Source organism: Anabrus simplex, chromosome 6 (assembly GCF_040414725.1).
Source record: "Anabrus simplex isolate iqAnaSimp1 chromosome 6, ASM4041472v1, whole genome shotgun sequence".
In the NCBI taxonomy this organism is placed as follows: domain Eukaryota; kingdom Metazoa; phylum Arthropoda; class Insecta; order Orthoptera; family Tettigoniidae; genus Anabrus; species Anabrus simplex.
This window is the reverse complement of record NC_090270.1, coordinates 269,669,233-269,695,598: the sequence shown is the minus strand read 5'-3', so window position 1 is coordinate 269,695,598 and position 26,366 is coordinate 269,669,233. Positions and strand designations below refer to the sequence as shown.

General features: G+C 38.0%; 1 protein-coding gene across 1 annotated transcript in view; it reads right to left on the bottom strand.

The window, feature by feature from the left end:
• The window catches only part of LOC136876441 (ATPase family AAA domain-containing protein 2), a 456,642-nt gene that overhangs the window by 291,750 nt on the left and 138,526 nt on the right, over nt 1–26,366 (bottom strand). The window contains exons 8-9 of the mRNA XM_067150416.2: nt 11,486–11,635; nt 578–737 (exon numbers count right to left, since the gene is read on the bottom strand). Of these exons, the coding sequence (XP_067006517.2) occupies nt 578–737; nt 11,486–11,635 (310 nt within the window). The remainder of the gene's footprint in view (nt 1–577; nt 738–11,485; nt 11,636–26,366) is intronic.

The following is a 26,366-nucleotide window of genomic DNA, read 5'->3' as shown; positions in this document are numbered from 1 at the left end:
CCACAACATTCCTTCCCTTCTTCCTTCACTTGACAGTAACACTGCAGGAGTCTACAGAAATAAGCTGAATTATAGTAACATTTTGTTATGCATTAATTTTTTTTTTTAATGATGATCATTATGATGAAGTCATGTAGTCTCTGAAGAGGCCCGATGCAGATATTTTTAGTTGACACGCATGAGAGACTAGTGCATCTAAGTGTGTAAGAGTGTGAAACCCGGTGTCAGCACAGTCTACTCCTGTCGAACAACACCAAAGGGTCTGCTAAAGCCTTAACATCGCCATCCAACGGACGAAAAACTATCAACATTCAGATGATGAAAAAATTTTCAACCAATAGGACTCAAACCAGCTAACCACAGCGTCACAGCACAAAGATTGGCACCGTAACAATCACAGACAGCCACCATGCGTGCTGAGAAAAATCTATGGAAAAGGGGTTTGATATTTAGGGCTCCAACACATTTCAGATTTAAGTAAGAATGCACAGTACAACCATGTTCAGAGTACTTCCACGAACAATTTCAAAAAATAAAAAATAAAGCGAGCACTGCTCTTGTCATAAGTAACCCTCACCTGCTACGCGACTTGCTCAGTCCCTTGGCCTTTTTGCGGTCAAACCTCTCATCATCACTACTGCTTGACGAGGATACCTCCCGGGCAGGACGATGTCTTATTCGCCTCACAGAGTTACAGAGTACAGACCGCAGAATGCGATTGGAGCGGCGTGGAGGATCTATTAGAACATCAAACATATTACAACACTTATTATAAGCTTGAATAATAATTGGGTTATGAGAACATATTAACCCTAGAACTGGCAACTGTCGAATATTCGACACTTTGATCCTTGCTGTAGTGGCACTGTCGAATATTCGACATGTTTGTATTTCTTCTTGTGATTCCTTCATTTCTTCAACAGATGTCATGATAGACTACTTATTATAGTTTTCAAAGTCCACAGCAGCCGCGATTTCAGTTTTGTTCATATTTACAACCTCTTTCAGCGCAATTTCACAGGAATAAACTAATGCAGCTGTGCGACGATCTGTTTGAGCGCCATTTCTGTAGTGTTTGTAAACAAACCTCCACGGGCTCTGCTTTGCTACTCTATTTCATTTTATTTCGTAGTTTTCCGTCCAGTAAGAGTTATTTACTTCTGTAAATATATATCATTTGATTGATTGTATGCCTTTTTAGTACAGTATGTGTCTAAATATGGCATCTTCTCTTCATTACAGAAAATTAGAAATGAATAGTGCAAACTTTTGTTGGAAGATGAAAGTGACCGATCTGATTTCGAGGTTATTCAGAATGAACAGACAGATTCAGTTTTATGAATAGACTTTGAATTTTTATCATTGAAATTGGCAATTTCCGAGCCTATTTCCGACTGGTCGGATGATTCTGTGTTGATGAAAATTGTTTCGCATGCAACAGTCATGTCCGTCATCAAGTTATGTGATATCAAATAAGGAAGAAATATCAAATGCAATAAAGTATTGAAGGCACCAAGTTCCTTTAATTCAAAATCAATCAAAAAACCTTGGGGGCCAACAGTACGGCTCTCAATAACTTAAGACATTCAATACACGCAATATCATGAAAGGTGAAATTCAAAAGTGAAAACAATGCATTGCCACTGAGGTTAAACAGTGAAGTAAAAACAAACACATTTTGAATTTGTGGAATCATTTACCCATATTGCATTCTCGTTCAAAACAAAAATCAAAGCACTGAGGCTAACACCTTCAACAGAGTGCAGCACAAATCAGTCATCAGGCAAGTACGATTCAAGGTTACGCACATACAAAGAGGTAAAGACAAGATCTCAAGATTTACATTCTTCACTCCGCTCAGTGCAAGAATCCTTGCGACATATACAGTATACCATCCTTGCTACACATAGTCTTAGATAATGGTCTGCTTTTTTAGCACATATTTTCATAATATAAACATGCACTGATCACCGTAATATTAACAATAACAATAATTGAAGTCCACTGTTCCACCTGTTGTCATCAATATAAAAGATACAGTTTCCTTTGTCACATAACCTCAATTCAGTAACACGATTCTTTTGAATTTATGCATAACCTTCATGCAATCCCGTCAAATTTGTATATACAGTATAACCTTAATTTCGATATGTCGCAACTAAGAAAACTGAAACAATTACGTGGTCGAGTAAAAGGCACGTTAACAAGAATAATGAACCCAATTACACCTAACAAATCAAAATCAGAGGCCAAGGTTAGAATTTAAAAATGTGAAGATCTCTGGAATTCTTTTGAAGAAGTACAAATTAAAATACAGGGTACAAAGATCACTGATGAAATAGCTGCACTAAAGTTTAAAGAGGAATGTGAGAGAGAGCGAGAGCTATTTAAATCTATTTATTTCAGTGCAGTTACACGACTGCAAACGATAATTGATGAAGCAGAGGTTGTTCAAAATAATTTGCTAGCTCAAATGAACACTGCCATAAACAACGCCATTCATCAATAGGAAGTTCCACAAAATCATAACAGAAGACTACAGAAATTACCAGAAATTAAATTACTGGAATTCAACGGAAAATTCACAAAATGGTTGCTTTTAAAAAAAAACCAGTTTTGAGTCAACCATTCATAATCATACTCAACTAATAAATATTCAAAAATATCAGTATCTGTCATAGGTAATAAATTTCATATTAATCCGTATTCAAGAGCAATGATAGTGTTAAACAAAAGCTGAAGGTTTCCACCTATTCAAAACTGCTTGTTGTAACCTTAAAAAAGTTACATATATTTGTTGAAACTAGTTTCGGTCTTACCACAGATCAACATTAGTCAAAATCAAAGTTAAGGCAAGCCATGAATACAGATAAAATTTATGAAGCAAGAACGAAATTCAATGCAAGAAGAGTAAAGATTTAAAAAACACTCATCACAATCACATGTCCAGTGCAAGCTCTCAGCTTTCCTCCAATTTAAAGACTGCATTTCACAGCAGACCATGTGAAGCATCATCTAGAATGCAGCTCAGCTTAAATTTTATCCATATTCATCTCTTGCCTTAAGTTTCATTTTGACTGATAATAGTCTCAGGTAAGACCGAAACTAGTTTCAACAAATATATGTAACATTTTTAACTTTGTTTAACACTATATCAGTATCTGATTGATCTTCAGCACGGCAAGGCATGCAAAGTCATTCAAGGTTTTACCATTTCAGAAGAAAACTACACAAGCGCCTGGAACTTGTTTATAGATACATATGATAATCAAATTATGATAATCGAGACACATCTAGATGAACTTTTCAAGTTTCCTACAAATCTTAAAGAGAACAAATCTGAATCACGCAGGCAATTACAATTTCATATTCAAACTCACATGGCTTCATTAAAAGCAATGAAGCAACTGGTACAATATTGGGATACATTGGTTATTCATCTAGCAAAGAAGCAGCTGGATTTCATTGAGCAAAGAGACTGCCAGGAAAGGCTGAAAGGCAACACTCGACTGGACAATTTCTTGACATTTTTAACCGAATGTTCCCAATCATATATGCTGGTAAATGACAACGAAACAAAGGCATTGAATACAAACGCAAATCTGAAGAACAAACAAGCTAACAAGAAAGTTATGACGTCCACTCAGGCAAGCGGTAATCTGTGTGGTGGAAGTCGTCCCAGTGATAAATATGAAGAATTAAGCGATCAGTTGAACAAAAAAGAAAACTGCTCCGAGAAAAAGGACAGTGTCATAACTGTTTAAAACCAGGACAATATTGCAAAAGATTGTAGAGAACCTAAATGCAAGAAATGTGGACTTCTACACAACACACTTTTACAGGCTGAGGAAGATGACAAACAGAAACAAAATATTAAAGAAAACCAAGTGCCTATAAGCCTTTGTGTCAAATCTCAGCATTCACCTGCTTCTCTCAATGTGAGCTTGGTGAAATAAAAAACATACATACATACATACATACATACATAATCATTAAAGACTGTTATGCCTTGCAGCGATCAATCTGCCAGCCTCTGTGAACTTACTACACGTAGCCACAATCCTCTATTTGCAACTAGCGCTGTGGCCTTATTTAGACCATGTTAAGCATCATCTAGAATGCAGCTCAGCTTAAATTTTATCCATATTCATGTCTTGCCTTAAGCTTCATTTTGACTGATAATAGCCTCAGGTAAGACCGAAACTAGTTTCAACAAATATACGTAACTTATCTTTAAATCATTAGAAACTAACTATCATCGCCTTGGTCTCCCTCTCCTCTTACCCTCCATAGCAGAGTCCATTATTCTCCTAGGTAACCTATCCTCCTCCATTCGCCTCACATGACCCCACCACTGAAGCCGGATGTGGACAGCTTCATCCATCGAGTTCATTCCAAATTAGCCTTTATCTCCTCATTCCATGTACGCTCCAGTCATTCATCCCACCTGTTTCCACCAGCAATCATTCTCACCATTTTCATGTCTGTTACTTCTAACTTGCAAGATATCCTGAGTCCACCCAGCTTTCGCTCCCGTAAAGCAAAGTTGGTCTGAAAACGGATCGATACAAAGATAGTTTTGTCTGGGAGCTGACTTCCTTCTTACAGAATACTGTTGATCAGAACTGCAAGCTCACTACATTAGCATTACTACACCTTGATTCAATCTCATTTTATTATCATTCTGGGAGAACACGACACCTAAATACTTGAAATTATCGACCTGTTCTAGCTTTGTATCACCAATCTGACATTCAATTCTGTTGAATTTCTTACCTACTGACATCAATTTAGTCTTTGAAAGGCTAATTTTCATACCATACTCATTGTACCTATTTTCAAGTTCCAAGATATTAGACTGCAGGCTTTCGCCACAATCTGCCATTAAGACCAAGTCGTCAGCATAGGCCAGACTGCTTACTACATTTCCACCTAACTGAATCCCTCCCTGCCATTTTACACCTTTCAGCAGATGATCCATGTAAACTACGAACAGCAAAGGTGAAAGATTACAGTCTTGTCTAACTCCTGAAAGTACCCCGAACCAAGAACTCATCCTACCAACAAGCCTAATCATCAACATAAATGCCTTTGATCGATTTTAATAAGCTACCTTTAATTTCATAGTCCCCCCAGTATGGCAAACATCTTTTCCCTCAATACCCTGTCATATGCTTTCTCTAGATCTACGAAACAACTGCCTATTCTTCTCGAAGTATTCTTCAATTATCTGGCGCATACTGAAAATCTGATCCTGACAGCCCCCCTGTGGTCTGAAACTGCACTGGTTTTCATCCAACCTCCTCTCAAACACTGATCACACCCTCGCTTACAAGATGCCAGTGAATACTTTGCCTGGTATACTAATCAATGAGAGACCTCAATAGTTGTTGCAATCCTTCCTGTTCCCTTGCTTACAGATAGGTGCAATTACTGCTTTTGTCCAATCTGAAGGTACCTTACCAACATTCTATGCTAATCTTACTACTCTATGAAGCCATTTCACCCCTGCCTTCCCACTAAACTTCACCATTTCAAGTCTAGTTTCATCTATTTCTGTTGCTTTATGACAATGGAGTTTATTTACCATCCTTTCCACTTCCACAAGCATTATTTCACCATCATTTTCCTCCTCCCCACGAGCTTGGCTGTTCGCAATACCACCAGGAAGATTTCCTTTTACATTGAGAAGATGCTCAAAATATTCCCTCCACCTCTCCAGTGATTCCCTGTAATCTATTATGAGTTCACCTGAATTACTCAAAACACTGTTCATTTCCTTTTTTCCCCCCTTTCCCTAAAATTCTTAACTACTGTCCAGAAAACATTCCCTGCTGCTTGACCTAGCCTTTCCAGGTTATTACCTACATATTTCCACGACTTCTTTTTGGATTCAACATATTTGAATCACTCTGTTTCTTTCGTGTATGTACGAATCCCTGTCTGCCTTGGCCCTTGTTTGGAGCCATTTCTGATAAGCCTTCTTTTCACGTTTACAAGCTGCTCTCACTTCATCATTCCACCAAGACGTTTGTAAAGATGGGAAAAGGCAAACACTTGTTCCTAGGCATTTCTTTGCTGTTTCTACTACAGCATCCCTGTAAGCCACCCATTCTCTTTCTATATCCTGAACCTGCTTACTGTCTACTGTTCAAAACTTCTCACTAATCATATCCATGTACTCCTGTCCAATTTCCTCGTCCTGGAGATTTTCTACCCTTATTCATTTGAGACAGATTCAACTTTCTCTACCCTAGGCCTAGAGATAGTTCACTACAGATCAGATACTGGTGTGTATCATTGAAAAATGTCTGGAAAACTTGTACATTCCTAACAGATTTCCTGAATTCGAAGTCGGTTAAGATATAGTCTATTATGGATCTGGTACCCGTAGCTTCCCAAGTGTAGCAGTGAATAGCCTTATGCCCGAAGAATGTATTTGTAACTAATAAAACCATACTAGCACAGAAGTCCAGAAAATCCCTCCCATTTCCATTCCCTACCAAATCTTCCCCACATTTACCAATCACCCTTTCGTATCCTTCAGTTCAATTTCCAACTCTTGCATTGAAATCGCCCATTAGCACTATTCTATCCTTGCTGTTGACCCTGACCACAATGTCACTCAATGCTTCAATGCTCAATGCGTGCCATATATTCCTGATAAACAGCCCTACCTCATACTCTGCCCTTCCGTTTCTAACACCCGTCAAGTACACTTTATAATCTCTTCCTCGCTATCTCCGCTTACCCGAATATCACTTACTCCTAGCACATTCAGATGCATCCTCTTTGCTGACTCAGCCAGTTCTACTTTCTGTCTTCCATAAGCCCCATTAATATTGATAGCTCCCCATTGAATTCCATTTTGTTCCCCACATTGTTTCCGAGGAGTCCCTCGCCTGTCAAATTGGAGTGGGACTCCGTTACTTTCCATAGGTCCGAGGCTTGCTTTGAATGTTCCGAGCTCGGTAAATTCATGAAGCAGGATGCTATCCTACTTACACCTAGTCCAAGTGAGAACCTCTCCTCTTAACGAGTTGTGGACCACTGGTGGATTGTATAGTCCTATACTGAGAGTCAACTCAAGACCTAAGCGGTCCCTTTGATGTTAGTCAGGCTTCTGGTCAGTGAAAAGGCTTCTGCAGTGCTAAATAGTTCCCTAGGTTTGTTACTTGTTCCTGAAGTCAGGAGATTCCATCGGTTTGGTTAGATATTCTGGTGAACTGACTTGACAAATTAAAAATTTTTGCCCTGTATAAATATGGAAAATATATCACAGGTTGTATGTTATTCGGGTCCGTTACCAACTCTTATATTTCATACGTAGACGACTATCAATAGTTATTGTTCTCAGTGGTGCACGTAGCAAAATATTAATTATTTAATATGAGATTGATATCTTATTGCACTGTGTAGTTAGTAATCTTTGTTCGAGTTTATGCCATTGCTGATAAGTTCACATAATATTTGCGATGCTGAAGATGGATTCAAGAAAACTGTTGGCAATACTGGTTGCAACAGCATGTTCAGTATTCATAATAGCTGCCAGGTGTGAGCAACACATGTGTGATGCTGTGGCGCTTGAGTTCCCTGTGAAATACTTTAAAGCTAACAAAAGTGAAGAAAAATTAAGTAGGAAATCTAAACAAATTGTTTTAAACGTTTACAGCACCCTATGAGATTAGAATGCGCTGTGGACTGTGGAAGACGTGGTGAAAAAGACCGTGCACCTGACCGGCGTTTCTATGTCCAGTGTTTACGCCGCTCGCGTGGAATTTAAACTCCACAGAAAATCCAGTGTCTCCAGCGAAAGGCCGAAAAGGAATTCTTATGTTTTCTTGTGGCACTATATCGTATGCTCTCCTGTGGCTGTTTATATATGTCATGAGTCTTTCTGATGACACTTTTCTGTAAAGTCGCTGAACATTTAGTTTTAAGAAAGTGTCTCAATATGAAAACAAGCAATCAAGGTGATAAGGGAAATGTCACTCAACTAAGCTGCATGCCACATTTATGTGATAGAAAGTGTTTGCTCGTTTGGCTGTTCGTCAGTAGGCTTATCTGTCAGCTCAGTTCGAATTATGCACTCACCGTAAATAAAACAGAAAGGGCCTTAACATGGTATGGGAATAGGATCCTTGGCGTATTCGATTATAATAATAATAATTTGTACTTTGTTTTATATTCGTAACCGCCCTCTACCTACAGAAATGTTGTCATGAGGGGATCATGAGTTTGTTTTTACTTTCTGAATGATGAGACTACAACATTAACAACATTCCTGGAAACATTGTATTTTGCAATCCCACTCACAGGTGGGATTTTCAGCTTGTTGAACTGTGAGAAACTGCCACTGACAGTCGTAGCACGAGAGCGGAATCGTATACTTATGTTGTAAGTCCCCATGTGCCTCACACAAATTGCTTTATGAAACAAAAATAAACCTTGCTTCTCTTGCCTCGGTATTCGTCAGTAATGTGTAGGTTTTACATGGCCAGTAAAGGAATAAATGGGTATGGTACGTAATCAAAGTACAGCTATGTGAAAAGAAATGATTTCTTTTGATGCTTCGCTATTTGAGAATGAAGTACTTGTCAGATAGACGCACGGCGTTAATAATAAGCTTGTTGTGACGGAGATGGAGAACAGAGACGGGAAGGGGGAACAGGGGACGTGCTAACATGCAGAAGGATACTTTTCCTAAGCTCTTGACTTTCAGTATAGCCGCCTGAGTACAAGGAGGCCCATGACTCAGAATATGTCCGAGATGCCCACTCCCATTCCATAGCAACTGGTATCCCGACTCTCAGGGCCACTTACTAGGCCATTCAGCCGTTGCCCATGGTTCATTAACTAGGACATGACTACAGTAACCCACACTATGAACCATAATTTTCATCATTTCCGAAGTTATGGAATTTAGTAGCATACTGTCAAAGATTCATTTATAATTGCAAACTCAAACTGCCAGCAAGAAAAAAAAAGGTTCACTAGAAATACGAGAAACTTGTAGAGCAGAGAAACAGGTAGTCAGATGGACAAAATTAGAAGCATTCCCTCAAGCACTACTCTGCTCAATTAATAATCAAATCCTCCCAAAGAAGAGTTCTCTAAAGTCACTCAAACCACTTCTGGATGGTGGCGGACTGATTAAGGTTGGAGTAAGGCTTTGTTTTTCAGAGCTAGCTTCACTACAGAGACATCCTGTGCTTCTACCAGCAAATTATTTCATCACTAGAATTACCACGGAAACTGAACATCGTCGTCTGAGGCATTGTCCCCCAGAGCAACTTCTGCATCCAACTCGAGAATGATATTGGCCCATCAGCAGCAGAAGAGAAGCAAAAAAGATTGTCAAGAGGTGTCTGAAGTGCTTTTGTAACCGTCCAACAGTTCCAGAACTACGCATGGCAGGTTACTTGTTCGACCCTTTGTTACCACAGGAGTGGACTATGCAGGTCCAATATCTTTAAGAGAAAGCCATAGAAGAAGCTGCATTTATGATTACTATGATTACAAGAGTTTCGTAGTGGTATTTACATGCTTCAGTACCAAGGCAGTGCATTTGGAGTTAGTGTCGGAGCTAATGACCGAAGCTGTCTTAGCTGTAGTGCAACGCTTTACGGCGAGAAGAGGTTTGTGCAAGCAGCTTTTCTCTGATAATGGGAAGAATTTCATTGGAGCAGCCAACGCACTACAAGAGATCCAGCCCTTTTTGAAAAAGGGGTCAACGACCAATACCTCCTCACTCGATCAGCAGCAGATAGACTGGAGTTTCATTCCTCCCTGTTTACCCCACTTTGGGCGATTGTGGGAAGCAGCTGTAAAGATGATGAAAAGACATTTGCTAACTGAAACACAGGACCGTATGCTAACCTTTGAGAAAACCTACATTATTCTGTGTGATATTGAGGCTGTATTAAATTCATGTACCCTTACTCCCTTGCCAAATGATCCAAATGACTTAGAAGTTCTAACACCAGCACATTTTCTTCTGAGTGACTCAATCGTGCACCCGAAGACCACTTGTCACGTTGGCAGCATTTGCAGAAAATTCGGCAGTGGTTGTGACAGAGATGGCAGTGAGAATACTTGCAGGAATTGCACAAACTCATCAAGCAGCATGATACCAATCAATGTATTCATCTTGATTCTTTGGTGCTGTTAATTGAGGATAACATCCCACCTCTCGAGTGGCCTAGGGGTAGGATAGTTCAAGTTCACCCTGGACGAGATGGTGAGGTGAGGGTTGTCACTGTTCGGAGACTAGTGGAACTTTCACCCGAAGCATCAAGAAGATATTCCCTCTTCCCATTGAAAAGGATGACAAGGAGAAATCAATTAAAGATTTCTTGTGATATCTCTAACTAGGTGATATTTTTCATCAAAGATATAAGATTTCAATAGTTACTTGAAGGAACTCCTTTCAAGGGGGGTGGGGGGCAAAAAGGTAATGAAGAGAGATTAAATTTTTATAAATTCATTTCATTAATTGAAGATGGCAGTTTCCGAGCTTATTTCCGATTGGTTGTATGATTTTTTATTGTCGAAAATTGTTACGCATGCAGCAGTCATGTTTGTCATCAAGTTATGTGATATCACATTAGCAAGATACATCAAATGCAATAAAGTATTGAAGGCACCAAGTTCCTTTAATTCAAAATCAATCAAACACAGAGTCAGATTTGGAATGTCTATCAGCTATTTTATTTCGGACCACATATCGGAAACAAAGTGATGAAGAACATCCCATACCGCAACGTGGTCTAAGGTCACGCCTCCCAATGATTTCATGCCAATACATTTTCCTTAATATTTTCAAGAATATACTTCTGAGTGATGAAACCTTTGCTAGTGCATTACAGATACATTATTGACAATCCATATATCTCTGTTAGCATGCCTAACTCTTACCCAGAAGCCCTCGGTTCACATCCCAGCCAGGTCAGGAATTTTTACCTGAATCTGAGGGCTGGTTGGAGGACCACTTAAGCCTACGTGATTAGAAATGAAGAACCATGTGACGGTGAGATGGCGGCCCTCGTCTAGAAAGCCAAGAATATCGGCCGAGAGGATTCATCGTGCTGACCACACGACACCTCGTAATCTTCAGGCCTTTGGGCTGAGCAGCGGTCGCTTGGTAGGCCAAGGCCCTTCAGAGCTTTAGTACCATGTGGTCATAACTCAGTTTGCATACATATGATCAAAAGTTTTATTATTATTATTATTTTGATTTCAGGAATTACACTTTTTGAACAGGCTGTACATTTATGCAATCTTGTGTCACCGCAACAATCCTTAGTGTATTACCTCTACATAGATATATAAAACTTAATAAATTTATTTTGTATATTGCAGATATTTTGTATTTTATTTAAACAAGTAAATGCTGCCAAATAAGGCTGCCACCATGAGATTTAACATTGCCAGTTCTAGGGTTAATGATCGAATTAAAGACAAATGTATATATATGACAACTTACCAATGTTAGCCTGGAATCGGTCAACTGTTGGTTTGGTCTTCCTCAGGTGGTATTTCTCTCGGGGACCATCCCCTTCACCACCACTCTCGTCATCTGTTGACGACTGACTACTCTGAGTCTCCATAGCTTCCTCTTCACTGGCTCCAGGAGCTTTAACATTATATTAACATTATAAGCAGTAATTCTTCCATGTGCAATATCAAGAAACACTTCTACAAGATCACATCATAGCATAACAAAGAAACAAATGTCTTCAGACTGCATTATATAAATCTTACAATCTAACATCATTACCATGCACTTCATTAGGTCCTGTTTGGAACAGGTAATACATAAAAGTATTCATTTAGATTTATTGTAAATGTATGTTATTCTCAATTTGCATTTTTCTTTCTCCAAAACTCCAGATGTTAAACTAATGTCAAAAATTTATCTTTAAATTCAGCTAGTTGAAGTCAACGCAAGAGTTTCAATGATCAGCAAGACTAAAGAGTAAAAGTTTGATACGAAGTCGATAATTCCATTAGAGCTGGCTGGATTCATGCCAGGAAAAACTCATGAACACATGCTGAATAGCAACAAATCATTGAAAAATGCAGAGAATTCAATATTCAGACATTCATCTGCTTCACAGATTATAAGAAAGCATTTGATTGTGTGCAGGGCATAAAATGTGGACAACACTAAATAGAATGCAACTACAACTGGTCAACTTAAGATCTTTGTATGAGAACAGCACTGGTAAAGTCAAAGTTGCCAATAATCTGAATGATCCCTTCAAAACAGGAAAAGATATGTCAAGGCTGTGTACTGAGCTCTAGAGAATTCAATATTCTGACATTCATCTGCTTCACAGATTATAAGAAAGCATTTGATTGTGTGAAGTGGCATAAAATGTGGACAATACTGTACCGTTTCATTGACCTGAGTGCGTAAAAACAAAAACAAAAACAAAACAAAAAAAAAACAAAAAAAGGGAAATTACGACACTAACATTTGCCATGCATCGCGGTAAAAATGACGGGGATTACATAATAGAAAAGTATATTATAAGAAAATATACAGACAAGTGGAATTAAATAAGCTGTGATTATGATAAAGTAAAGGTACAGACCCATAGAATTAAAGAAGCAGTGAACATGTCGAGATAAGTGCAGACATAACGAATCAAGTAAGCTATGAGTTAAAATTACGACAATCAGACCTAAGGAATCCATGCGGCCATGATTAAGAAAATTTAATTGTTATCCCGGGCAGGTGAACAATCACTTGAGATATTGAACATCGGAACGAAGTTACACGCAAGATTCTGGACGCGAAGAAAGGAGAAATTGATGACTGAAGAAGAGTTGCTGAATAATGACAATGTTGAATATAAAGAAATTACGCCAACTCTTGAATATAAATAGAAACTATCAGGCGTAAAAGAAGACTGAGAAAAGAAGAAGAGATTAATTGGTAGAAGTTATCAATCAAAACCCGTAAATTTTTAACCAGAACTACTCAGAGAAATTAGAGTTCGCCAATTTATTTTAAATTTGCGTCAAAACAGAAAGTACTTTAAGTACTGTTTTAACATTGTCTTTTGGAAGAATAATTTGCTAGAGAGATAGAAAATAGACAAGATAATTTATTTTGTGATTGAATAATGCAACTAATGTCATTCTTCAATATGTTTCCATCGCATGTAAACGACGGTGCTATCATGACTGAGTAAATCAAGACCATGGGGTTGACTTCTGACGGAGACCTTACCCGCTGATTCTGCACACCCGAGACTGCAGACCATGGCCCAGTGATGACACATTCTTGCACTCGAGCCGATGGCCAAGGAAGATCCATAATGAAACCCAACCCAGATGAACAGCGAGAGCAAAGATAAGTTCCATGTATTTTTAGATAGTTAAATTATTCATATTTGAGTGAATCATAGTGTGTGTTTAATTTAAAATGTGGTTATAGCAAGGTCAATATTTAATTCTTCGGGATCTAAGTTCAATGTATAGTGTCTTTGAAAAGGAATCCATACAATTGCTTTAAAAACACGGACTCAGGTAGTCTTCGACAACGTAAGTTTATATTCAATGTGTAGGAATGTTTATTTTCATTTGTGGAAAGATTTTAAAACAGCATCTTCGAATTAGTGCTAGAGAAATGTGTCTTTCATAATGTAAATCAATCCAAATACGATGCTAAATGAAATAAGATCGTCTTCTAGAACAGTAAAACATGATTCAACGTTAAATCGTCACCAAACGTAAGTAGATAAGAGCCTGATATAGTAACACATGCTTTCTTTTACAAGAAATGTGTAATTGCTTGTATTACGAATTATAACAAACCCATAATGTTCCATGATATTATGACAGTGGATTATTCATACATTGCGATGCTAGGAAAGCAACGATTGATTTTCTTATATAGAATTGATGATATGAACAACGGAATAATGAGATTATAGGCATGAATATTATGTTGGATATGTGGAATGATATGATTAATGAGGAATCATGTTAGTTATGGAGTGTATACGATGAAATATGAATATGTTTGAGTAATTGGTGGTATTTATGCAACATAATGCTAATGATAGGTTATAGTTGTTGTAATTGCGATGTGAATTATAGTAGCGTACGATGTCTGGTTAACTGACATGCATACGATGAGGCATGGTTATTGAGTTAACAGGCTATTATTGGCGTACCACCATCAAAAGATTATTCTAAAATAATTTATTTACGATTGAAACTTGATATTTTTCTAAAGGAATTTCGCATGTTATGTTAAGTCCAAGTTAATTTATGTAGAAGATATGATTTATTGAAGGAAGCATCTTCATAATTTAAATGACTACTGTTCGCAAATAAATAATTATCATCTACGATTTTTTGGAGGGGGAAATTTCGCAAATAGGCGATTGTATTTGAATGAAAATTTCACACTGCCAGATGGTTGACCTGCTTATGAACATATGTACTTTATGTTAGGTTACTCCCACATATTTTCAGGAGATATTATGGATTTTTTTTTCCAATTGATAGAGATAATTAATTGATATTTTATTTTTAATTTGATTTTTATTGGTATGTTATAGTATGGCCATTGTAAGCCATGTTATGTGGAACTTACTTATATTGCTCACGTTATAATGAAAATTTGAGAAAGCAAGATAGAGAAAGATGATACGTGCAAGTTACAAAGGACATTCTTGATATTTCATATATCTTCATGTACATTTCAAATATATTTCACTTATATTTTATTTATGTCAATACTTAACATGATTCATAAAATATGTTAACTGACTTTCCATTACTGTGACTTTACAATTTTTACAATTATTTCATTTTCTTTCTACGAGGTAAAGACTTAATCTCAATCAATAACTAGTTCAACTATATTTTATTCTGAATCTGAATACATTGAATATGATTGAAGATGTTAACTATAATATTATATTTCGTTCCAAGTACAATGATATTTTGAATAAACTAGGAGTTAAGGATTGAAATTGGAACTTTTGCTATTTATTCATTTCATTATCAGAAGAAATATTAAGTGGAATTCTTATAAGATGATCAATGGATAAATTTAAGGTTTTATTTATTTCTCGGCAACATTTAAGTGGAAATGGATATGCGGATGAATTTTAAAACAAGGCTGTTCACTTCTTCAGTTGATTCCACGTAAAAAAATATCTTTTTAGTTACAGTAATTATCCCTGAAAGGTATCGTGCAGCGAATTAAAACTGATTTGACATCAATAATATAATGTGGAAAGGGAATTTATCAGAATAAGCAAAAATATGTGTTGGTGAAAGAGTACTTATCTTTGACGGGATGAAATATACTATTGAAGCAGCAAATTAATGCGAGGTTGCAGATTTAAGTTGACACATTTATTTTGATCCCCATAAGCGTGACGTCTTGGAGATTGCGGAAAATCGACGTATTTATTTGATCGCCCAATGCAGCGAATTGAATTATTGGCCGGTGTGAATGAAGAAGATTGATTGAACGGGAACGATACATAAATGTACCCTGGTGGTGCAATACTAAATAGAATGAGAATGCCACTACAACTGGTCAACTTAAGATCTTAGTATGAGAACAGCACTGGTAAAGTCAAAGTTACCAATAATCTGAATGATCCCTTCAAAACAGGAAAAGATATGTCAAGGCTGTGTACTGAGCCCTATTTGATTTAAATTCTATGGAGAATGGATGAGAAAAGGAAGGGAAAACTGACATGGTGGTATCAAAGTAAGCGGAAAACTGATTAAAAACCTGAGGTATGCTGATGACACCATAGTATTTTTTTTGCTAGGGGCTTTACGTCCTACCGACACAGATAGGTCTTACGGTGATGATGGGAACGGAAAACCACCTTCAGGGCTGCTGACAACGGGATTGAACCCATTATCTCCCGGATGCAAGCTCACAGCCGCACGCCCAGCTCGCCCGGTACCATATTAATTACTTCCTCGGTACTTAAAATGCCCAATCTCCTTTGCAGAGCTGAAAAGGTAAACAACGAATTGGACTTGCCCATTACTACACAAAGACCAAAGTGATGATCATCAACAAGTCTGCCATGCCCATTCCCCGAATCGAACACAGGACAGTCGCTCTCTCCAAAGATCGAAACTATGACTAGAAACGTAGGAATATTTTGTTCTAACAGAGTATAATAAAAGGTTCAAGAGAACCAGATAATGAAATGTATATTATAGGATATAATATTATAAGTAAGAGTATTTTCTTGTGACAGAAACAAGGTTTTGTTACATTCAGAAATGGCATTGTCAACAAAGGAAGACTCATAGGGTGCAAAGCCTGTAGATTCATCATAGTTCAATTTTGTTGAAACTGACCATGATGTATTGGAAAGACACTGGATTCTAACTACATTATCAGTGTTCCAGATTGTGCGCAGTGGCACATCCTCATTGCTCAGAGTTTGAAAAGAATGGTATCAGTAACTTCCACAAGTAACGAGGAAATGCGCTTTTTACATTTCCGTAGTTTCTGTCTGTGTGTATGTATGTACTTAAATTGAAATAATAAATATGGTAGTTCAACCTATTCAATACAAGTAAATAAGAGATGTAGAGATCACATTCTTATTTAATTAAAAGTGGAAATGGTACCGGTTTCGACCCCAGTCTGGGTCATCATCAGCCAATTACAACTCGAAAAACAATGCATAAGTAAGAAAGAAGTTAACAGTCAAGTCCACACAATATCCGTTGAAGAGGTGATATGACAGGGGTACGCACTGTAAAATTCAGACGAAGTGGAATGTAAGTCACTTAAAAGAAGTAATGCGTAATCTTCCGAGCATCAGCACGGCACACGCAATGTTTGGCACTGTCTCACAATGTTCACAAAAAGCAGTGAACAGTTAAATGAGCCAGACTGGATTGTGTTGCGACTTTGTTCCTGACGGTGTATGCAATCTGGCTCATTTAACTGTTCTCTGCTTTTCGTGAACATTGTGAGACAGTGCCCAACATTGCGTGTGCCGTGCTGATGTTCGGAAGATTACGCATTACTTCTTTTAAGTGACTTACATTCCACTTCGTCTGAATTTTACAGTGCCTACCCCCATCATATCGCCTTTTCAACTGATATTGTGTGGACTTGACCGTTAACTTCTTTCTTACTTATGCATTGTTTTTCGAGTTACAATCGGCTGATGATGACCCAGACTGGGGTCGAAACCGGTACCATTTCCTTTTTTAATTAAATAAGAATGTGATCTCTACATCTCTTATTTACTTGTATTGAATAGGTTGAACTACCATATTTATTATTTCAATTTAACTGTGACACTTTTCAATACGGAACAATGAAATTTTTATCTTTATGTATGTACACGCATCACGAGAAAACGGCCAAAGAGAATTTAATGAATATCAGTATGTAAAGTCGGGGGATGAGCCACTTCAATCTAGGCTATACATTTTATTCACGCTGAGTGAAATGGTAGTTTAGCGGAAGGCTTTAAAGTTAATTCTCAAATATTTATATTATTAGTGGTCCTATAGATAAATACTACATAATTAAAGTTATAAAGAATTAAATTTCCTATCATTTATGTTTTATACATTTTTACCGTACCAGCTATGATAACACAGATATTCATGAATTTGTATTTTCGTTGCTAAGTCCATATCAATGCCGAGCCAAGAGAAAATGGGTTAACAGAATTTAATGAAAATTATTATACAGAGACGGGGAATAAGAAACTACAGTCTAAGTAATAAGCAATTTCATTCACCCTGGATAAAATTGTAGTTTAGGGGAAGCCGCCTAAAATTTAATATCTGAATGCGTACGTTGTTGGCCTATCAAAAAGTACTATATAACAAAACTTATAGAGAATACAATTTCCGATCATTTATGTTTATGTTTTATTCAGTTTTACCATACCGACTATGATAAGGATGGTATTTCAGAGTCTGAAGAAAACTAACTGTGAAGGCCTACAAGATCGAATGCACATAAAATTGATCAACAATTAATAACATTACAATGACCATTGTTTGTTGTGATGTTCTTTGTCTCTTATGCTGCCACTCAACTACAATAGATGGGATTACTGCTGCGTACCGAGTATAACAGCCTGACTGAATACTGGTGGGAATTAGCTGGGGAGTTAGAAAACTTTCTTCCTTAGCATGCCATTCCACTGGTTCATACATTTTCTGATATTGCTGGTACGTAACACACTTGTTCATCATTAGTATTCCAGCTATTCGATCCCTACTCTGACACGCTGTTTTGAATGAGCACTTAAGGCAGAAGCTCACTTAGTAGCAGCAGCAGCAGCAGCAGCATGACCTGATATAAAATTACAATTTAGGCCTATTCCAAATTATAGCACAACATTTCACTAAATAACTCAAAATTCAACCCTGAAAAGAGCCTTTTCTTAAGAACAGCTTCTTTCTCTTCACTTTTATTAAATTCTACATTCATTTTATTCCAAATTAGCAGTGAAGAGGGGAGTTTTCCTCTGGCTTAGAGGAAAAATCTGCCTCCAAGTCAGATAGATTTTTCCGCCACCAGTGTAGTGATTTGTGAATTGAGTGTTTGTGACTCATCAGGTACTCCTAGGAAACAGGTTAGTAAAAGGACATCGTTTGTTACCCTGGGACTCTCCACTGTTCGACGACACTCTCCCCCAGCGAAAAAAGGCTAAGAGTATTCACGGATCACGGCTGTCTGACGCTTGGTCATTCCAGCTCTGGAACTTTGGACTGTTAGATCAGCAGCGTAGTACTCTTCGTTAAAAGTGAGAAAATGGTGTTTTTTCATTTGATCAAGTATTTCATATGAAAGCATTGCTTTTAATCGTGCCATTCCTACTGATGTCATTGTAATGACCTATGTTAATTTCAGTTGGGAAAACCACTAACACAGTCTTTTTAAGAATGTAAAAAGGCAGATGGAGAGTGAGTGTTGGCCATTATAATGTAAACTCCCCAACCTGATTGTGACTGATGGTAGGCAAAGAAGCCTACCATTACAATGAAAATTCCTTAACCCAGTCTACATATGAGAAAAGATGTTTGGCGACTTCCCTGTCGCGTTTCTAGGGTAATGTGAAAAGCTATGCAATTTAATACAACCTTGCTCGCAACGTGTACACTACCTATCCTAGAATTCTGTATACAATGTAGAATTCCGTAGCGAAGCAGGGTTTATCAGCTAGTTAGGAAATAAAGGAAGCTACGGAGCTTTCCCATATTTTGGGTGTAGCCACAAGGGTCATAAAAGTGAGCACCCAGTTGAATAAGGACTGTCTGTTAGTCATACACGATACAATTTTTTCTGGCATGAGGGCATTATACGTCATCTATCCACGGGTACAACAAAAAAAAAATATCTACCCTTTCTAAAGATGAGGGGAAAGTATTAAAAGGTATGGAAAACACGAAAGAAACTTTTCCGCTGGAGCTTATATTACAACAGTGCATTGAAAGGTATGAATAACACCAGACAACAAAAATGAAACATTTGCACAAGGGCTAATAAAAATAACAAGTATTATTGCAGCTCACACTCTTTCTAAAAACAAATTTTAGTAGAAGCCTTTTATTTCAGAACCCTGGTTTATTAAACATTATTTCCTGGTCACACACTTAGACAATGAATTAGAGGTTACACTCCACCATATGCGACTGCAAGGAATGACTTTGGTCACCATTTTGATACCAACAAAACTTCGATCAACTCGAGTGATCGAATCAAAATTCGAATGTACGAGTTTCAACATTCGCGCAAGACTAACTGCAATGGTATAGAAGTTTGTCTTGATTCGAGTCACCTCTGAAGATGCGGATGCCAGTCTACTTTATGATATATTTTAATTTTGTCTTCATTAGAAAGGAATTTACAATTTTTTCCGTATCCATATCTAGGACATAACAAGACAAATACGCACCACGCTAGTCAACTTCACACTATTATGTTCCAAAGGCAGATATAGGCTATCACGCAACAAATATTCGCTGCACTTCACTGTATCACTTTTAAAAAATTCGAACTTCTGAACAGAATGCAAAATACAATCATAAAAAGGCTCACTGTATTGTTCACAATCTCGTTGCTAATCGGCAAGTAAAACTGAACATTACAGAGGCTAACAGCTTACTCCACGAAGGTGCAAATTAACCTGTGAAGTTCAGGAATCCAGGGTCTTTTGCCGCAATCATTCAACACAAGCTTTTACTAGAGTTGGAAATCACGTTTCTTTCACAAGGGATGACACACAACATTTTTAGGCCAAGGAAAAAATGTGATTGTACTAATCAGTAAGAGCAAAAATTTGTGACACGATAAGTGAGGTATGTTTGTATATACTCCACTCATGTTCATAAAAAACAGAACACTTTGAAAGACTAGAGATAGGAAGTTCATATTCACAGAAAATGTTCATTAGTATGTTCTGCAGAAACGATTAGCATTTCAGTCACCTAGATTTAGCATGTGTCCTGTTGCCCATTTGACACTAAATCCTCCATGGGCACTGATAACTTGTTCCATGCGTGATGGCATCGACGCGTATGAATGGCATTCTGAGGTATAGCCAAACATGCTGCATTCACCTGGGACCACCGTTCACCTTTGATGGTTGGAATTGGGTCACAGCGCCGCACCAGTCGTTTCACCACATCCCACACATTTTCGACTAGCCACTAGTCTGGTGATCAGGTGGGCCAGGATAACTGTCTGACATCCTGCGACAACAAGAAGGCACGTGTTCATGCAGCAACATGTGGCCACGCATTGTCCTGCTGAAATATAGCACCTGGGATGTCTTGCAGAAAAGGCAGTGTTCTCCCCAGAAATTTTCGTCAGCCAGGCGACAGAAACCACTACGTAATAAAATGAATATGATAAAATTTCAATTTACTCCCCTCAGGGCATTAACAGGAATATCAGACAGGTGAACATTAACTGCAAAAGTGAACTATTTTATTGCTATTACCACGAACAAGACATAACACAGTACCATATTTTGAAATTCTAGTGTTCTACTGCTCTTTCATAATCGTGTAACACCGGGGCTTGAGACTCTGTTACTGTGGAGTGCCCTCCTGGTAGGTGACATGTGGAATAGTGTGTTCACACACGATTCCACGCTAATCCAGACATCACTCGTGCACGACACTATGTGATAGTTAAGTATTTATATTTGGAACACCCAGTGGCTCAAATATGTATGTGTATTATGTAATTACTACATACACTGGCAGAAAAAAATATCCAAACACCAAGAAGGGGTTGTGCTAGATTAACGACCGTTGGTAGGCATGTTCATACATCTGAAAGACGACATTGATTCAGATTTCCTGCAAATCGCATTAGCGTGGCGTTAGTAGCGGCCCCATGACGTTGCAAATCAGGTTTGCTTCAAATACGGGCTGTACTGTGCGAGAGCGTAGTTACCTGCAAGATTGGACGTAGTGACTCTGAGTAGGTCAAGAATGCCGTTACGACGATGAGGAGGCCATTATCAACAGCTCAGTGCGGTTGAACAAGGCCATATAATAAGAGCTACATGAAGGTGGGTGTTCCTTCCGCGCTACTGCAGAACAAATTGCCAGTAATGTCTCCACTGTGCACACGTGCTGGCAGCAATGGTCACTAGAAGGTACGTTTGCAAGAAGACTGCGCTCCAGTGTTCCCGATGGCACCACCAAGGAGGAGGACCACCGTATTCGGCGTATGGCTGTAGCGCAGCAGACTGTATCTGCAGCAGCAATTCAAGTGGTAGTTGGCACCACAGTGATGCAACGAACTGTTCGAAATCAGTTACTTGAAGGACAACTCCGAGCCAGATGCCCTGCGGCGTGCAATCCACTCACCACAAACCACCACCGTCCGAGACTTCAGTGGTGTCAAGCGAAAGCTCATTGGAGGATAGAGTGAAGGTCTGTTGTGTATTCTGATGAAAGCTGGTTCTGCTTTGGTGCCAGTGATGGCCATATGTTGGTTAGGTGGCCAGTAGGCACCTGCATTCCATTTGTCTGCGGCATCGACACACTGGACCTACACCAGGAGTTCTGGTCTGGGGAGCAATTTCCTATGATAGCAGGAGCACTTGCGTGGTTATCCCACTCATCTTGACTGCAGATGTGTACATCCATCTGGTGATTTGACCTGTTTCGCTGCCATTCATGAACAGCATTCCCGGAGCTGTTTTCCAACAGTATAATGCACACTCCTATGCCACTGTTGTAACCCAACATGCTATTCAGCGTGTCGAAATGCTGACTTGGCCTGCTCGATCTCCTGATCTGTCCCCAATCGAGCACGTAAGGGACGTCATTGGACGACAACTCCAGAGTCATCCACAACCAGCATTAACTGTCCCCGTATTGAATGACCATGTGAAACAAGCATGGATCTCCATCCCACAAGCTGACATCCGGCACATGTACAACACAATGCATGCACGTTTGCATGCCTGCATTCAACAGTCAGGCGATTATACCGCTAATTATTGGACAAGCATGGCACATTTTCGATGGCTTCTCTCACGGGGATGTAAACCTGTAGTCTTGTAAGTTTAATCAATTAAATATGTTACTTCGACAAATACTGCCAAAATTCCGCATTCTACGATCCTTATTTCATGGGTTTGAATACTTTTTCTGCCGGTGTATCTGGATTATATTAGTTGGATGGTCTGTAAAAATGGCAGGGCAGTGCACCCATTAAGAAGGTCCTAGGGCAGGGATGGCAAACCTTTCCCGACTAGCGTGTCACTTAAGGTCTGGTTTATTACTGTTTACTGTCTAGTGTGCCACTAGTTATTTTTATTTAAAATCACCACGAAATCCCCTCATATGATTTCATTTCGGCATTAGATTACCTTACATACATACATACATACATACATACGAGTATAAATCTATTCGACTGAATGTTTTTTGACTTTATTTTGCAAACATTACTGAAAATTGCGTTTAAAAAAAAAACAAGGTAAATTTCAAAAGTAAGATATTTTTGCTTTAGCCTAATAACATTTGTAAAAAGAATGACCATAGAATTAATTGTGACATACTTCTTTATTTAAGTGTAATGTTAAGGTATGCCATGTTGGTAGATTTTCGACCTATTTATTACATGTTAAAACATTAAAATATGCTACTATGTTGTGTGGCGTGCTACAGTAGTCGTGTTCGCGTGTCACCTAGTGGCACGCGTGTCATAGGTTCGCCATCCCTGTCCTAGGGTATGGCTACGGGTGCCAGGATGTCCTTCACATAGGTAAAACTGGTCGCAGTGCCCTGGACATGCACCAACTGTGACTTGTGGTTGTACCCAATAGCACCCCACACCATAAGACCTTGAGTTGGTGGTGTACGTCTTGTGCGAATGCAGTCAATGTGATGCCACTCCCCATGTCTGCAGTGAACCAAAATTTGGCCATCATTTCCAAAAAGAAATAGGGTTTGACGGAATAACTATCTGCTGCTATTCCTGTCCCCAATGACGTCGTTCCATAAACCATTGCAGTCTAGGATGTTTATGCACATTAGTCAACGATAGGCGGAGAAGTGGATGACACGCCAGTAACCCAGACCGTAATAAACAGAGATGGACTGTCACTGCTGATAGTGTACGATTTCTTACCCTCTTCCACTGTTGCGATAGACCCGAGGAGGATGCAGATCTGATACTTCGTCCCACACGAGCAGCAATTTCCGGGATGGATGCACCACGTTCTCTCAAGCCAATAATCAAGAATCTTTGTTTGCCACTGACCATATACAATGCAATAGGCTTCGTCAACGGATAATTTAGTACTTAATGTTACTAAGGCTAAATGAACATATACCTTTTATTAAAACTTGCTACTAACATAATGCATTTCTAAGAATTCAGAAGTATTATAAAATTAATTTTCTATTAACAATCATACATTTTTCTTTTAAAATTACTTAAAGTAGTGGACCGTGCAGTGTATGGTAATTTATTAAATAATCTTAAACAACTGATTTTATGTGAGTGAGCAATTTTTCACAGCCTGTGAATTGGGATGTCAATGTCTGCTTTGCCCCGAGTATCATGAAGGTGAATATTTTCTCAAGTACTGAATTCATTCATGTTGTTTTTAACATATGTCAAAGATATATAAATATACAAATTTATAATTGTCAGTATTTTAAGTTTAATGAAGAGAGGTCGACAATGATCAATTGCACCAGCCCTTCACATTGTTCGGACAACCTTTTTCTGTATTAGAAGAATATTATATGCATAAGAAGAATGCCCCCATAATAACAGTCCGTAAGTTGTGTGTGACTGGAAGAGACCAAAATATGCCATCCTCAGGTAGTCGCTGCTAACTAAATCCCTCAATTTCCATATCAAATAGGCCGCTCGTGATATTTTTTTTACAAATATGATCAATGTGTGTTTCCCAGTTCAATTTGGCATCAATATGAAAACCCAAAAGTTTGACAGACTGAGTTTCAATATCTTTGGTTAATACTATTGTGAGAAATTCAGTTTTATCCTGATTGCACAACAGCCTATTGGATGAAAACCAATGCATTGCACTTGCAAGAGCTTCCTGTGACATCTGATGCAAACCCGAGATACTCTGGTGTTTTGTAATTAGCGTTGTATCGTCCGCATAGGATATAAGAGCGAGCTGTGACATTTTGCGGTAAATCATTGACTGCCAGAATGAATAAAAATGGACCGAGGACAGAGCCCTGTGGCACACCAGTTATAACTTTTTTTAAAGTGGAATACTTATTTTTAATTGAGACAAACTGATATCTGTTATTTAAGTATGACTTAATTATGTTCAGTGAGGGATACTTGACACCATACATCTCAAGCTCTGCAAGTAAAATTTCATGATTAATTTAATCAAAAGCTTTTGTTTTCAAAAGATGTTAATATCTGGTTAACAATTTCAACAACAGCAGTAGTAGTACATTTACCTTGTCGAAACCCAAACTGACTGTCGGATACGAGATAGTAAGTTTTAAAATAGTTGCTAAGTTGACTGTACAAAAGTGATTCAAATATTTTAGAAATTATTGGAACAATTTGAGACTGCACGATAGTTCTGAAGAAATTCTTTGTCCCTACGTTTAAATACTGGAATAACTTTAGAAATTTTAAGTAAGTCAGGAAAAAATCCAAACTCTAAACACTTATTTAAAATAACAGCTGGAGGTTCAGAAATCAAATGTATTATTATTTTGGTGATGTAATTAGATAACCAATAACAACCCATACTCTTAGAGTTTGATAAGTTTAAGCTAACTTTAATTACTTCATCAGATGTGATTTCAACCCAACGGGAAGTGCTTTGGCAGGGGCGATGATTGTGAAGAAAGTCACTCAGAGCTGTACCTGTTGCCTTAATTTGATCTCCGATTTCTTTTACAGAGTTTAAAAAATAATTATTCAGTTCTACTGGATTGAGAAATGAGCCTTGAGTACAAGTAGGGATGTTTTCTTGTACTATAACATCCAATGCTGCCTTGCATTTGTTGGGTGTTTGCTCAATATATTTTTCACAAGCTAAAGTTTTGGCATGGATACGTTTCCTTTTATATAACATTTTACAATTAAGATAAGCTTTATACCCGCTATTCTGCTCGGCTCCTCCTTGACAAGAGTTTTTATAAATTCTACACAGTGAAAGCATTCTTTCTCTACATTGAAACAATTCATCAGTATACCAGTTCAATTTCTTGCTTTTAGGTTTACCATGGTGAACATAAATGCCACAATTCAACCAACTTATCTAAAAAGTTTCCAAATACAGTTTCGATATCATTTTCTCCCATTTGAAATTCAAATACAAAGCCCCAGTTAATTTGTTTCAGATTTTCAACAAATATGTTAATATAATCAACAGCCTGACTTTTTATCCACATGAGAACAGGTTCGTCATTATAAATTATGTCAGGCTGGTTAAGATATGATATAAACAAGGGGTCATGATCTGCAAAACCCCTGCCAACAAGTCTAAGTTTATAAAAATCTCTCGAAAAATTTACAGTAATATTATGCAAGCATGCATTATTACGTGTAGGTATCTTGTTTGTGCAAGTTAAATTTAGAGTTCTTAGTAATGTGTCATTTCATTGCCCTGACTATCAAAATACGGAATTTAAAAGTCGTCATTTGGCGTGAATAACATTATAAAGTTTGTATGTTAAACAGTAGAAAAATACAAATCAAACGATACGAGCAATTGGAATCATAGTGGCTGTGACAGTGTACCATCGGAAATTGTTAGAGTCAACAGACAGAACAGCAGAAAACTGATTTGAAATAAGCAGCCTTGAAGATCGGAAGAGCAATTCTGTTTAAAATTAACATATATCCAAGT